This window comes from Myotis myotis, unplaced genomic scaffold (assembly GCF_014108235.1).
Source record: "Myotis myotis isolate mMyoMyo1 unplaced genomic scaffold, mMyoMyo1.p scaffold_m19_p_7, whole genome shotgun sequence".
NCBI classification, from domain to species: Eukaryota; Metazoa; Chordata; class Mammalia; order Chiroptera; family Vespertilionidae; genus Myotis; species Myotis myotis.
The window spans coordinates 67,628,538-67,645,055 of NW_023416379.1; the positions used below are offsets into that span (position 1 = coordinate 67,628,538).

Below are 16,518 nucleotides of genomic sequence, written 5' to 3' on the forward strand. Positions count from 1 at the left end.
CTAATATGCTAAGCATCCAACTGTTCGACTGTTGGACCTTACATTAATATTGGAAGTATCCTATATAATAAAAGCCTAATATGCTAAGCGTCCAACTGTTCGACTGTTGGACCAGTCACTATAATGCATGCTGACCACCAGGGGGCAGATGCTCTGACCAGTAGGTTAGCTTGCTGCTGGGGTCCAGGTGATCGAGACTGGGCGAGATGGGCAAGACATACCCTGGAGCCCTCCCGCGGTCCCTCCCCAGCCCCGATCATGCACTAGTGAGGTCCCTCAGCCTGGTCGGCACCCTCGTGCAATCCAGGACCCCTTGGGGGATGTCAGAGAGCAGTTTCAGCCTGATCCCCGCAGGCCAGGCAGAGAGACCCCACCAGTGTACGAATCCGTGCACCTGGCCTCTAGTAAACATATAATTACGAAAACCATAACAGGAATCACCTTCCTTGCTCCTCCTCATTAATGACTGAAGTATTCCAAGAGATTATATAAGGGATAAGTAGATATTTTAAATTTCTAAAAAGGACTGAACAAAATGCAAAGAATTTCAGTTGCAGTTGTATGGATTTAAGAAAGGGTTCTTGTCATTCTGGAATGGAGTATTTAGATTTAGAACACTGGAGCACCTAGATAGTTATAAGAAGCCTTTTCTGACCCTTAAATTAGCACTTTGAAATGCTGCCCATCCATTCTCCTACTCTGTAGTACCCTAGAGTTAACTCCCCTTTATCTTATGTTTAAAACTTCTATTGTTGCCCACATATAGAGAGGGGCATAAGTAGGCCTACTGTTGTATGTGAAACACAGAGTTTATTCTTATTTTATTTCTTTATTCATTTTTATTGAATTTATTGGGGTGACACTGGCTAATAAAACTATGTATAATTCTAAAATACATCATCTGCATATTGTATTATGTGCTCACCACTCCAAGTCAAGTCTCGTTCCATCACTACTTATCCCTTTTACATCCCCCTCTACTTTACCTGACTCTTTTCTGCTGGTAATCACCATACTGTTGTGTGTGATCTACAGTGTTTTGTTTTTTTAATTATTGTATTATTTTACATATAGATAACTGTAAAACTACATTTGTCCCAGCTTATATAAACTATAAATACTGCCTGCAACTTGATGTATTTTTAACTTGACAATAAATGTATTTCTACTGGGTATTTAGGTGGTTTTAAAATAATTTGCTATCATAAATAGTTAAGTAAGAATGCTGACAAATTTTTCTTTATTTCCTTTGAACAAATTCCTATATTTAAAATTGATGGTCAAAAGGTGAAACATTTAAAAGGTTTTTCAGAAAAATTAGCACAGTTTGTTCAACAAGAATTTATAAAATTGCCTAATTTCTCTAAAACGTCACCAACTTTAGTATTGAATATAAATATTTTATATTTGACAATTCTATGACAAAAATAGTAGCCAACAAGCAATTCTTCATTAATAATGAGGCTAGTAATATTGGCATAATATTATTCATTGCTTTTATAATTTCTTTGCAAGTTTGTTCTTGTCTTTTGCTTCCTTTACTATTGGTAAGTTTATACATATAATTTTTATTTGAGGTCTTATAAAAGCTTTTAACATGATATACAAATATTTTGTTTGAAAAATATGTTGAAAATGTATTTTTTTCTGCCATTTATCTTTAAAGTAGAGGTCCGGTGCACAGAATCGTGCATTGGGGGGGGGGGGGTGTCCCTCAGCCAGGCCAGAACCCTCTCCAAATCCGGGACCCCTCAGGGGATGTCCGACTGCAGGGATCAGGCCTAAACTGGCAGTCGGACATCCCTCTCACAATCTGGGACTGCTGGCTCCTAACCACTCATCTGACTGCCTACCTGATTGCCCCTAACCCCTCTGCCTGCTGGCCTGATCACCCCTAACCACCCTCCGCTGCTGGCCTGATTGTCCCTAACCGCCTCTGCCTCAGCCCCTGCCACCATGGCTTTGTCCGGAAGGAGGGCCGGACGACCAGAATATGTCAGGTCAAACCGGTCTAATTAACATATTACCCTTTTATTAGTATAGATGTTATATATTTTTTTGTTTTGTCATTATATTTTACTAGAGGCGCATGAAATTCATGCATGTGTGTGGGGGGGGTCCCTCAGCCCAGCCTGCACCCTCTCCAATCCGAGACACCTTGGGGGATGTCTGGCTGCCAGTTTAGGCCCCATCCCTGTGGGCAGTCAGACATCCCTCTCACAATCTGGGACCTCTGGTTCCTAACCACTTGCCTGCCTACCAGCTTGATTACCACCTAACCACTCCCCTGCTGGCCTGATGGCCCCAAACTGCCCTCCCCTGATGGCCTGATTGGCCCCGCACTGCCCTCCCCTGCTGGCTTCATGGCCCCAACTGCCCTTCCCTGCTGGCAGCATGGCGCCAATTGCCCTCCTCTGCTGGCTTGATCACCCCTAACTGCCTCTGCCTTGGCCTCCACCATCATGGCTTTGTCCAGAAGGAAGTCGTATGGTAGGAAGATGTCCGGTCTCCCAGTATAATTAGCATATTACCCTTTTATTAGTATAGACTAGAGGACCGGAGTGGGGGGTGGGGGGGAATCCCTCAGCCCAGCCTGTGCCCTCTCGCAGTCTGGAACCCCTCGGGGGATGACCACCTGCTGGCTTAGGCCTGCTCCCCAGGGGATTGGGCCTAAGCTGGCAATCAGACATCCCTCTGGCAGCCCAGCAGCCCTCGGGGGATGTCCACTTGCCAGCGAGGAGCAGACCTAAGCTGAAGTCGGACATCCTTAGCACTGCTGAGGAGGTGGGAGAGGCCCCCACCACCACCACTGTGGTGGCAGCCGTCAGCCTGGCTTGTGGCTGAGCAGAGCTCCCCCATGTGGGAATGCACTGACCACCAGAGGGCAGCTCCTGCATTGAGCGTCTGCCCCCTGGTGGTCAGTGTGTGTCATAGTGACCAGTCATTCCCAGTCTTTCTGCTGTTAGGGTCAGTTTGCATATTACCCTTTTACTATATAGGATAGAGGCCTGGTGCACGGGTGGGGGCCGGCTGGTTTACCCTGAAGGGTGTCCCGGATCAGGGTGGGGGTCCTGCTTGGGTGCCTGGCCAGCCTGGGTGAGGGGCTGATGGCTGTTTGCAGCTGGTCACACCCCCTTCAGGATGGGGGTCCCCACTCGGGTGCCTGGCCAGTCTGGGTGAGGGACTGAGGGCCATTTTCAGGCTAGCCTGCAACTGAAGCTCCCAGACACTCCCTTTTTTCTTTTTTTTTTCTTTTTTATTCTCGGATTTATTTACCTTCTATAATTGAAACTCTGTTGCCATCACTGGCGCTCCCAGCTCTGAGGCCATGGCCGGCTGAAAGCAGGTATCTGGGGTTTGTTTAGCTTCTATAATTGAAACTTTGTTGCTTTTGGAGCTGTTGCTTTCAGAGGTCAGAGCCGGCCACAGCAGGCAGGGAACCTTGGCTTCCTCCATCACTGGAGCAAGCAAACCTCCTGCTCGCTTTAGTTGTGTGGCTGCCGGCCGCCATCTTTGTTGGCAGTTAATTTGCATATCTTGCTGATTAGCCAATGGGAAGCATAGCAGAGGTACGGTTAATTACCCTTTTTGTCTTTTATTAGATAGGGTTAGTGTTAAATTTTATGTAGTAAAAGCATTCCTTTTCCTTATAATCTTTGCTTTTGGTGTAGAATCCTGAAGAATATATGATTATTTGCCCATGTATTTTCCTAGCATTCTTGTAATTCTTATTACCAGGGTGCCAATTACAAAACTTTGTAGGGCAGCATTCTTATATCATACCATATATATTGCTTTCAAATATTACTGTCTCTAGAAGTTACATTAATATATAGTAACTATTTAGGTTACTTAATTTTTTTCAAGTGATTAAACAGTTGTCCAAATAATAATAATTAATTACTTTCCCCATTGATATGATATGATTTCTGTATCATATATTAACTTGGTTACTGGACTCTCCCTTTTGCCCATTGACCTATTCATTCTTGAATCAGGAATATATATTAACATCTGGTTGGACACTTTCCCTTAATTTTATTCTTTTTCAGCATTCCTTCTCTTTTTATTAGTCATTCCTTAAAATAATTTGAGAGTCATATTGTCAAGCACTAAAATACAAGGTGGGGCAAAAGTAGGTTTACAGTTGTGAGTACATGAAACACAAAGTTTATCATTGCATTATTATTTATTAATTATTGTATTATTTTTTATATGAAAAACTGTAAACCTACTTTTGCCCCACCCTGTATTAAATCTATGTATTTACATGGCAGTCTTCTCTACCTTGTGGTAAGATGTGTACTTATTCATCATGATCTCCCCCATTGCCTAACTCAGAGCCCAATAATGATGTGTACACTGATAAACAATTTTCCATTATCTCAGGTAAACTGAAGAACATTTTATAATGAACAAAAGCATAAAATAATATGGCATTGCATTTCTATAAAAAGATATCCTCATAACAAATTGCAACTCTAAAAAGCCTAGAAAATGTGTTATGGTCTTATCGGTTAAAACACGACTGGTAATATTCTTTAAAAGACAAATTCTACAAGCAAGTGAATAATACTTACATTAGACAAATGAGCTAGTTCTATCTCCAGGAACGAATCCGTTGTTTTGGGTTCAGGCCTTATTGTGACCACGATGATTTTGGAATTAACGACAGTATAATTTCTGAAACACAGTAAATAATGATTACAAGGAAAAGGGACTGATGACAAATATAAATTCCTATTGCTTAATACATGTTGGGATAGCATGTTAAATAAATAAATCCTAAGCAAAAAAAAAAAAAAAATAGGGCAAGTAGATTTAAAACATGATACTAAACTACTATTCATGGAAAGAACAGTTCATTTTTTGTTATAAACAAACCCTTTGTGGATTAGAACATTTTGGAAAGTGGGAAGCTATTGCTGACTGCTACCATTTTAGACGCAGGAAAGATGAAAAAGCAATAGCACTGGCAAGCTTTCAATTACTTAAATCTGATTCACCTATAAGAGAGATGGACTGTGAATTCTAACTTTCAGGTAATCTTTGAATGAATATAACCCATTGAGCTCAAGATGGATCAGACAGGTTTTTTGTTTATTTGTTTATTTGTTTGTTTTCTCCAGGAGACCAAATATTCTTCTTGCAAAGTGCTGTCCTGGCATTTAAGACTATCTCCAAATTCATTAAGATGAATTTGTGGTGTAGCATGAAAACAAATAGAGTTTAAATATAAATAAATGCTGTTGATAATTATTGACCATCATTCATGTCAGTGATGGAGATCTACAGGCTACCTCTTTATCTCATTATGCTCAGTGTATGGAACATATTCGCCTTTCAAACTATCATAACATGTACAGTTCATTCACAGAGAAGCTTTAAAGATAATTATATTTACAAACTGCAAAAATTATACATAAATATAAACACATAAAGCTGAACCAACTCCTTGCACATATAGAGTTTCATCCAACATTTTAAAAATTCTATACATGTACTATTATTTAGAGACTTAAAGATGTCATTGTACTTTTAGCTTTTTGAAGGAGTATATTTCTTTCTGAAGAAATATATATATTGAACAAATATATATAAATATTTATAATATATAAATATCTAGAATATATAGAATATATTTTTCAGCCCCCCTTTTTGATTTACTATAAGCCACCTGCTTTTCTATAGAACATGTACAATTCTGGGAACTCAACAGTTTTCAAAGACAAAATTATTTACTCTTTTTCCTCGTTTTTGTTGTTTAAGGCTTTAGTTGCAGATAATACAATTCATCAATTTTAAGTGAGGAGTATAATGTTTTTGGTAATTGTAATTATCATGTAGCCACCACCAAATTAAGACAGACAACTGCTCCTTCACCCTCAACAGTTTCCTTGAGCCTCTTTGCACTTGATCCCCTCCCACTCTCATGTTTCCAGTATTTCATTTAATACTAAGTGAGTCAATCAATGGTAAGGTTCATTGAGAAGGATATATATAGCATACAGATATTTTGTATTATTTAGAAAGTTACATAGTTTACAAAAATAACCCCAGAAATTTATAAATTTGTCAAGGGAGTTATGAGGATCTCTTTGTGTGTATAGATACGTAGAGATTTTGACTGGGAAACTGGGTTGTGGAAAGCAAGATAAAGATAAGTAGCTAAGATAAGCAGCCTTCTGTAGGGTATGTTACTCTGAGCCAGGTTCATCAGCTACTCACCTGGCCTGATGGAGATGGTCCCTAGAAGAAGAAATATGCCTATGGCTTTCGTTGAGAGTGTGTGTGTGTGTGTTAGCTTATTTAGAATATATGTGGGAAAGGATGTATGTCAATATATTAATGCAGGTGAATATTCTTATCATATTTATGTCATTACCCCCCACCCTGTGCTACCAACATGCACTTATTTCTACCACTGCATGCATTAATGCTATGATATGTCCCTTCCACAAGATTAGAAGTTCCATGAGGGCAATATTTGTATCTAGCATTTATATATCCTCATTTGCATTATGCTTGGCACATTTTAGTGCTAAAAATATTTGAATGCCTTATTAAGTAAACACATACTAAAAAAATCAAACTTTTGTTCAAGTCGATTTAAAATGTAATTATATTATGGTATCAAAATGTTCAATGAAGGAAAAATCAGCAAATTTATACTATGCAATAGGTTCCTATTAAAAAAGTGTACATTGTACAAAATTAGTTTTAATTTATTCAATCAACTGAGTCTAATTTGCATAAGTGAAAAGCTGGCTCCTTATGTCAGGCTTTGTGATCTACTAATGCTTCTTGGCTGGGTCTACTAGTACATTTGTATTCATTGCTAGGAAAGCTGATCTACAGCCAAATGCATTTCATGACTAGAGTAATAACAATCTTTCTTGTCCTTGAAGTTTGTGTTACTTGGCATCAATAACATTTAAAAATGGGTAGAGTTATTCACTCAAAGGAGACCTAAGTTATTCTTCACATTTTAAATAAAGGCTTAAGTGACGAAGGATATCTATGAAGCCTATCTCAAAGAAAGCAAAAAAGTGATTATAAAATGCAATGCAACTGTTTGCAAGAGATTCACTTTAGGTATAAGGACATACATGGCAGAAACGGAAAGATGGAAAAGAATATTCCATACAAATGATGACCAAAAGAGAGCAAGAACGGTCATACTTGTAGCACACAAAATAGTCATTAAGTCGAAACATTGTAATAAGAGACAAATAAAAAATATATAAAATAATGAAAGGGTCAATTATCCAGGTAGATATAACAATTGTAAACATACCTGTACCTAACAACTGAGTACCCAAATATATGAAGTAAACACTGACAGACTTAAAAGAGAAAGACAGTAACACAATAATAGAATCGTGGTTAGATTAATCAGATAGCATAAAAAAAAAGAACAGAGAATTTCAACAACACTATAGAACACGTGGACTAACAGACATATATAACATTCCATCCAACAACAGCAGATTATACATTCTTCTCAAATGCATATAGATCATTCTCCAGGATACATCACAGGTGAGTCATTAAAAGGCCTTAACAGTCCTAGCCGGTTTGGCTCAATAGATAGAGCATCAGCCTGAGGACTGAAGAGCCCCATGTTCAATTCCAGTCAAGAACACATGCCTGGGTTGCAGGTTCAATCCCCATTGGGGGTGTGCAGGTGGCTGTTGATCTATCATCATTGGTGTTTCTATCTCTCTATCTCCCTCTCCCTTCCTCTCTGAAATCAATAAAAAAATATAAAAAATAAAAAGCCTTAAATTTAAGATGATTAAAATCATATCAAGTTTTCTTTCTGCCCTAGCCAGTTTGGCACAGTGGATAGAGAATCGGCCTGCAGACTGAAGGGTCCCAGGTTCGATTCCAGTCAAGGGCACATGCCTGGGTTGTAGGCTCAATACCCAGTAGGGGGTATGCCAAAGGCAAGCTAATCAATGATTCTCATCATTGATGTTTCTATCTCTCCCTCTGCCTTCCTCTCTGAAATAATGAAAAATATATTTTAAAAAAAAGGAAAAAAATTTTTTCTTTCTGACCACGGTAGAATGAAACTAGAGATCAATGTAAAACTATAAAATTTACAGATATGTGGAACTTAAACAATACTCTCTTGAACAATCAATGGCTCAAAGAAGAGATCACAAAAAAAGTTTAAAAAATATATTTAATCAAATGAAAATAAAAACACAACATACAAATGCATATGAAATGTAACAATGGCAGTATGAAGACCGAAAGATATGACTAAATGCCTCCACTTACAAAGAAAAAAAGCTCAAATCATCAATCTAACTTTACACTGCAAGCAGCTAGAAAAAGAACAACTAAACACAAAGTTAACAGAAGGAAAGAAATTAATAAAGATTAAAGCATAAATAAATAAAATAGAGAAGAGAAAATCAATAGAAAATTTCAACCAAACTTAAGACTTGTTTTTTTTTAAAAAAAAACCAACAAATTTGATAATCTCTTAGCTAGAATAACTTAAAAAAAGAGTGAAAACTCAAATAAGAAAAATCAGAAATGAAGAGGAGACATTACAACTGATGTCACAGAAATAAACAGGGTCATAAGAGACTACTATATGTCAATAAACTGAGTAACTTAAAAGAAATCAAATTCCTACCAAGACTGATTCTTGAAGAAATAAACATAACTATATAAATAGTACGATTGACTTAGTAATCAAAAACCACCCAATAACAACAAAAAGACCACGATCAAATTAATTCACTGAAGAAGTCCCCCAAACATGTAAAATATAATCTCTTCTCAAACTCTCCCAAAGCACTAATGGGGAGGGAATAATTCAAAATTCATCTTATGAGGCCAGCATTACCCTGATAACAAAATCAGACAAAGATATCACAAGAAATGAAAACTACAGGCCCATATCCCTAGTACATATTGGTGCAAAAATTCTAAACATAATACCAAATTCAACATCACATTAAAAAAAATCATACACCATGATCAAGTGATGTATTGCTGAGATGCAAGGATGGTTCAACATATGAAAATCTGTCAATGTAATATACTACGTAAACATAATGAAGGTAAAAAAATGTATGTTCATCTTAATTGGTACAGAAAAAGCACTTAAATCAACATTTTTATGTTAAAAAAACTCTCAACAAATTAGGTATAGAAGGAATGTACCTCAACATACTAAAGGCCATATATGAAAAATCTACAACTATATCATACTCAATGGTGGAAAACTGAAAGTGTTCACTGCAAGATCAGGAAAAAGGCAAGGATGCCATCAATTGCTCCTTCCATTTAATATAGTACTGAAATTCCTAACCAAAGCAAGAAAAAGAAATAAAGAGCAAATAAATTGGAAAGGAAGAAAAAGAATTATCTCTGTTTGCAGATGGAATGATCTTATATATAGGAAACCCTAACAATGCCACAAAAAAAGATGTTAGAACTAAAAAATTTTGCAAAATTACAGGATACAACATCAACACACAAAAATCAGTTACAATTCTATACACTCACAATAAGTAATAAAAAAAGTAAATTTTAAAACTCCCATTACAATAGCATCAAATTTAGCAATGAGTAAACTCAACAAAGAAGTGAAAAACTTGTACACCAAAAACCAAAAAAAAATATTGCTGAAAAAAAATAAAAGAAAACACAAATAAATACAAAGACATCCCATGTTCATGAATTGGAAGATTTTCTATTGTTAAAATGTCCATATTACCCAATGTGACCTATAGATCAATGCAATGCCTATAAAAAAACCAATGGATATTTTTTTGCAGAAAGAGAAAAAATATATAAAAGTCATATGAAATCTCAAAAAAAACCCTAAATAGTCAAAACAATCTTTAGAAAAAGAAACAAAGTTAGAGACTTTATACTTCCTAATTTCAAAATATATTACAAAACTACAGAAAGTCAAAATGACATAAAGATCAATGGATAAATAGAAAGCCTAGAAATAAACCTTCACATACATATAGTCAAATTATCTTTAACAAGGATGCCAATGCTACCCAATGGGATAAGATAATCTCTTCAACAAATGGTACTAACTCAAATGCAAAAAATTGTCTATGCAGTAATGGAAACAATCAATAGAGTGAAAAGGCAGTCTACAGAATAATAAAGAATATTTATAAGCCATATGTCTAATGAAAGGTTAATATTGAGAAAAAATAAGGAAATCCCTAAAACAACAAGAACAATAAGATTTTTAAAAATGGGCAAAAAAACTTTATTAGACATCTCTCTAAAGCAGCGGTTCTCAACCTGTGGGTCGCGACCCCTTTGGGGGTCGCCTAAGACCATCGGAAAACACATATATAATTACATATTGTTTTTGTGATTAATCACTATGCTTTAATTATGTTCAATTTGTAACAATGAAAATACATCCTGCATATCAGATATTTACATTACAATTCATAACAGTAGCAAAATTATAGTTATGAGGTAGCAATGAAAATAATTTTATGGTTGGGGGTCACCACAACATGAGGAACTGTATTAAAGGGTCGCAGCATTAGGAAGGTTGAGAACCACTACTCTAAAGTGATATATAAGTGACCAAAAAGTATATGAAAACATAGTCAACATCACTAATCCTTAGGAAAATGCTTATCAAAATCACAATGAGATAAAACTTCACAACATTATTAAAAAAACAAAAGAGTAACAAGTGTTGGCAAAGTTGTAGAGAAATTGGAAGCCTCATGCACTGTTTTTGAGTATGTAAAATGGTGCATCTGCTAAGTATGGTGATTTTTTTAAAAAGTTAAAAATAGAATTACCATATGATCCAGAAATCCCACTTCTGGGTATAGATTCAAAACAGAATTTCAAAGAGATTTGCACACCTATGTTCACTGCAGCATTATTCATGATAACAAAGAGTCAGATACTTCCTAAATGTCAACTGACAGATATGAATGGATAAAGAAAATGTGGTACACAGGCAATGGAATTTTATCCAGTCTTATAGAAGACTAGAGGTCCGATGCACAAAATTCGTGCAAGGGGCTCGGACATTGCAGCCCCAGTTTTGTCCGGAAGGTTGTTTGGCTGTCTGGTCTAATTAGCATATTATGCTTTTACTAGAGGCCTGATGCATGAAATTCATGCATAGGTAGGGTCCCTATGCCTGGCTGGTGATCAGGGCCGATCTGTGGGGCTACTGGAGGGATGATGGGGGTGGCCCACTGGCACCCGCCTTGGCCAACCTGGCGCTGCCTGCTTGCCAGCCCTGCCCTCACCACCGCCTCACCACCAGCCCTGCCTATCACCACCCTCTGCGTGGTGACTGGTGGGGCGATCAGGGGATGGGGGTCACTGGCACCTGCCTTGGTTGGCCTGGGGCCTATGGGCTGGGGCAGCTCCTGCATCGAGCATCTGCCCTCTGGTGGTCAGTGTGTGTCATAGCAACTGGTCGTTCCACCGGTCGTTCTGCCGTTTGGTTGATTTGCATATTAGGCTTTTATTATATAGGATTATTATAGAAAGAAACTCTGTCATATGCTACACATGCATAAATTTGAGGACATTATGCTAAAGTGAAATAAGCCTGTTGCAAAAAGGCAAACACTGCATGATTCCTCTTATATGAGGTATCTAAAATGTCCCACTTTTTAGAAACAGAAAGTAGAATAGTGATTTCCAGGGGCTAGGGGAGATGGTAAAAGGCGACTTATTGTTCAAGGAGTACAGAGTTTCAATTTTATGAAATGAAAAATTTCTAGAGATCTGTTGCACGATAAGGTGCATATAGGGAACACTGCTATTCTGTACACTTAAAAATAGTTAAGAGGGTAAATTTCATGTAAGGTGTGTCTTCCCACATTAAGAGAAATGCAATTACAGGAGATATATCAGTGGAGAGGGTTATGGAACTAAATGTTCAAATAAAGTATAACCAGATAAAGTACAGTAAAAAGATGTTTATCATTTAATGAAAAATTTTAAAATTAGAGTAGCCTCTTTCCATGTTCAGAATATAGTTCATATACCTTCTTTTTTTGGAATATATTTTTTATTGATTTCAGAGAGGAAGGGAGAGGGAGACATAAAAACATCAATGATAAGAGAGAATCATTGATTGGCTGCCTCCTGCAAGCCCCACACTGGGGATCGAGCCCACAACCTGGGCATGTGCCCCTGATCGGAATCAAACCTGGAACCATTCAGTTTGCAGGCCGATGCTCTATTCACTGAGCCAAACCGTCTAGGGCTCATGTAACTTCTAAATAGAGTTTTCCTAATTGTTTTAAACACCCTCCCCCCCTCCCAATTGTAATAAAAACAAAATAAAATAGATGGTTTCACATATGTCCTAGGTACTTGGGACTTCATCAAAATTATTAAGTTCCATACATTTGTTTATAAAACTAAAATCAGCTCATGGCTGCTAAAATGTAGGGTTAGGTTTAGGCTAACAGAGCTTTGAAAACTAAATGGAATTTGAAATTATGTTTGCTAAAGGGCGTTAACATTTAGGACTACAAAGAAGCTAAGTAATCAGGGATTTAAACTCACTTTTAATAGATATGGCTAAATTAAATTCAGATTCTTATAAATAATATACTGAATATATAATACTAAAATATTTAAAAGCATTAGCCAAGCAAACTGTTATCCTCATAGATGATATTAATTTCCTCATGGTAGAACATTATTAAAAGTTACAGACCATCACAAAACTACAATATTTCATTTCAAACTCAGAATGTAGAAGCAAGTTTCAAAGATTAGATCCTAAAACTGAAGAGCAGGGGCAGTTGAGAGAATTGACTACTTCAGGTTGATTACCTTCAGGAAGTATTGGTATAAAAGTGATTGTTTTCACTTCTTTATTATTTTCAATATTACTTAGTACAATTGCTTTCCTGATTGCTTTTAATTCCCATAATATTGGAAACTCTAATGAATTCCATTTCCTAAATATGAAAAAATTCAGGATGATTTATCTCCATTAGGTTGGTGCACTTGACAGCAAATTCATGTGATTTTGCATTATTGGAATTTGTTCATTTTTAAAAGATAATTTTCAAACAGCCACTGGTTGTTTTTTGATCAGCTGTATTTTTCCTGGCATTTTAATAATTGTGGAATTTGCATATAATTTTAATTAGATCCTTCATAATATCTTGAATGTTAATAGCTATATTAAAGTGCTTATTATTTTTTAACAGGATTACATCTTCTCCATGTCTTACCAGGAAAACTACACATTACTCCCACACTCAAAAGTATTGTGATTTTCCTACAAAACCAAAACCTGACTTTATTAAATGAATCAGAAAGTGAATTGTTTACAACTGTTTCTTGACCTCTTTGGCTTAAGTGTATGCTTGCATGCACCTTCTTTTCCTTAGAGATAATTTCCATAAGGTCAGTTCTTAGAAGTGGCATTTCTGTATCAATGGCAATGCATTTTTAAAGCATCTTGATATTGCCAAACTAAAAGGTTATTACAGTTTAAAAACCTCACCAGCAGTTTAAGTGCTTGCCAGGTTGTGAATGGTTGTTAGTACTTTGACCGGAGTGGGGCCTGTGTGTAGGTGCCCTCACCTCCCCCTAACTATCCCTCTGACACAGGATGGCCAGCCTTCATCTGTCAGGCCCAAAAGTGGTCTCGAGGGGGTGGGAAGAGTGATAGCCTCTAGCCTTTCTATCAGTAGCTTCAGTTGGGGCCACCACGGTGAACCCAAAGTACCTTGAGCTTGCCTACACATGGCCACCTCCTCCTGGGCCTTACAAGGTTTTCTGCAGAAGATACATATGGGTACACATTAATATACAGGTCCATGGATGTACTGATTAAAGGAATGGATGCTAGCCTCATAGAGGAGAGTCTTGGTTTTGGCAGGTAGAATACTGGAGTTGGATTAGAACTCAGTCACTTACTGGACATATAAGCTTGGGCAGGTCACTGAAGCAATAAGGAGCTCAGTTTTTTCATCTGAAAATTAGATTTCTGGTGGGTACTAACCTTTAAAGGGCCTTGCCGCATTAAATTCGCTGGTTCTATGCTTTTTAACCACAACAAAGTTGTGTTGTGATTCTTCTTGTTTTATGTTACGTCAGAGCTCAATCACCCACACAAATAAAATCAGATCATTCCAAGTTTCATAAACCGATACAGTAAGAAACTATTCTGAAGAAGAATAAAAGTAGGAGGCTGAAAATAGCAGCACATATTTAGTTTGGACTTGAGTAGAGCATATTTCCTACATTGGAAGAGATAATTTGAATATGCTTTATGTAAAAGGAAAGATGACCAAGCAGTAACATAAAAATTGCAGCAGAGAGAATAGCTAAATGCATAATAGGGCAAGAGAAGAAAAGAAAATTTTAAGTAAAAGAGTCAATATGCAGTTAGTTATGTCTTTGTATGAAGGGAAAATTTTAAATTATATCTATTCAAAACATTACATGAAGTTCTTCTTTCTAGTCCCCATGAGGAAAATTATGCAAAATATTGTTTTGAAAATGAGTATATCAAAATATAAAATCCCTGGAAACTTAACAGAATTCTAACATTATTCTGTGTATGGGAAACTTGGCTGTGAAAATGTCAACAGGTAATTAGTAAAATGATCACTGAGGAAAGTGTGTTATGGAAATTTGGTAAATAATAAGTAAATATATAGAAAATTTATAGATATTTTTTAAAATTTGAATGAGAAGATATTGCCTTACCTATTGGGTTTAATTCAGTCAAATTTAGACAATAAACAAGATGTATGTAATATATTTTCATATTTTAAACACCAAATTTCTATGTACTCTTATTTTATAAATGGCTGATATGGGATATCCTATCATATAAGACAATTATTCCAGTAAACATTTCTTGGACCTTTATAATTTATTAAGCATTGTTCTGGGAATTTTGACCTTTCAGAAAATTTAAAAGAATTAAGATAGCAAGGTTAGCAGGGTTGCTGCTTAGTAAATGTTTATTGAATGACTATAAAACAAGATATCCCTCTTGCCCATTAAAAGGCTTGCTCTATGTAGAAGATCTATATTTGGTACAATTACTCACTAAACTGTGTAGGACAACTTTTTGAAAGGGAAAAAATAACAAGCCTAAAAATGCTCCCTTAGATTATTCTACTGTACAAAAGAAAAGAAAATGAGAAGTAAATGCTAATATTTCATTTTTCAAATAGTACTTAAATATTTCATCTTGAGCTTGCTATGTCATTATTTCTGGTCAATGAATCTAAATGTGAATATTGATTTCCCATAGTCATTTACCTAATTACTTTGTACACAGAAAGTATAAGTTGGTATACATAGCTATAATTCTTATTCAAAGGTTATCAAGGATTTAAAGCTAAGGAATATGTCAGAACTCTAAAAAGTTCATAATTTTACTGTGATAAAGACAGGGGATTTTTGAAGTTGGAAAGAACCTTTGCGGGTAACCCCACTTTATAAAAAAAAAAAAGTCAGTGACTTGCTCAAAGGCTAATCTGAATCTCTTTGTCTCACGGGGATATTAGGGGATATTCAAAGCTCCAAATGGCTCCCCGCTTTATCCATGAAATCACCCATAATACATCCTTTAATCTACCCACCAGCCGTAGTGACCTCTGCCTCTGCCATGCTTTTAAAACAATGTTGAAATGCTAAGTAAATGTGTTTTCTTTTTACAAAAAGCTGATATCCCTAGATACATTTCCAATTCCCTTGACTGTATCTGTTTATGAAACTTGGAATGACCTGATATTATTTGTGTGGGTGACTGAGCTCTGGTATAACACAAACCAAGATGAATCACAACACAACTTTGTTAGTCATGTGGGGAAATTCATTCGCAGTCTAAATCACTTATGGTGAATATTTTATTTGCATTCACCATACCCCTCAGCAGTAAGTAGAGTGAAATTGCACATGAAGTGCTCCTATTTTTAAAGTTGAACTGAAGGTAGATGATTATTCAGTGACTGGACAAGTTTATAATTTTTTTTGGTTATTTTAAATTGGAATGAAAACCCAAGTCGTCTGATTTAAAGAAGTGTCTCAAATTCTTGAAAGATGAACTTTACACAAGTGACCTCACTGTGGAAATAAGTATGTAACATAGAGTATCTGGCTACTTGTAACTTCAGCTCATTTCCTTTCAAAAGAACATCATACACAAAGGTAGAGTCAGTGCCACTATAAATCAGTTTTATCTGTGGGTAGTTGTACATACCAATGTGTTTTCATAAAGCCAGTGGAAAAGTTGAGAGTAAACTTATTAGTTTTGAAAACTTGTTATGAGTAGAACAAAACCAAATACAAACCTATTCAAATTCAGAAAGCCCAAATTCCACCCAGAGAAGAGAGTTAAAGAAGACTAAATTTCCATAAATGTCTCTGTAGATGAAGGAGAACCTGCATAGTCTCGAGTAGGACTCTTAATGACTCACCAACTATATTGCAATTTGCTGTACATAGACTTTCTCCAAAGAATTGTGACTACTCACTGCAGCTGCAAAAACCTAG

General features: G+C 36.4%; 1 protein-coding gene across 2 annotated transcripts in view; it reads right to left on the reverse strand.

The window, feature by feature from the left end:
• The window catches only part of ADGRB3 (adhesion G protein-coupled receptor B3), a 689,753-nt gene that overhangs the window by 305,920 nt on the left and 367,315 nt on the right, over nucleotides 1-16,518 (reverse strand). For both annotated transcript variants that reach the window (XM_036318196.1, XM_036318195.1), the window contains one exon: nucleotides 4,581-4,683. In XM_036318196.1, the coding sequence (XP_036174089.1) occupies nucleotides 4,581-4,683 (103 nt within the window). The remainder of the gene's footprint in view (nucleotides 1-4,580; nucleotides 4,684-16,518) is intronic.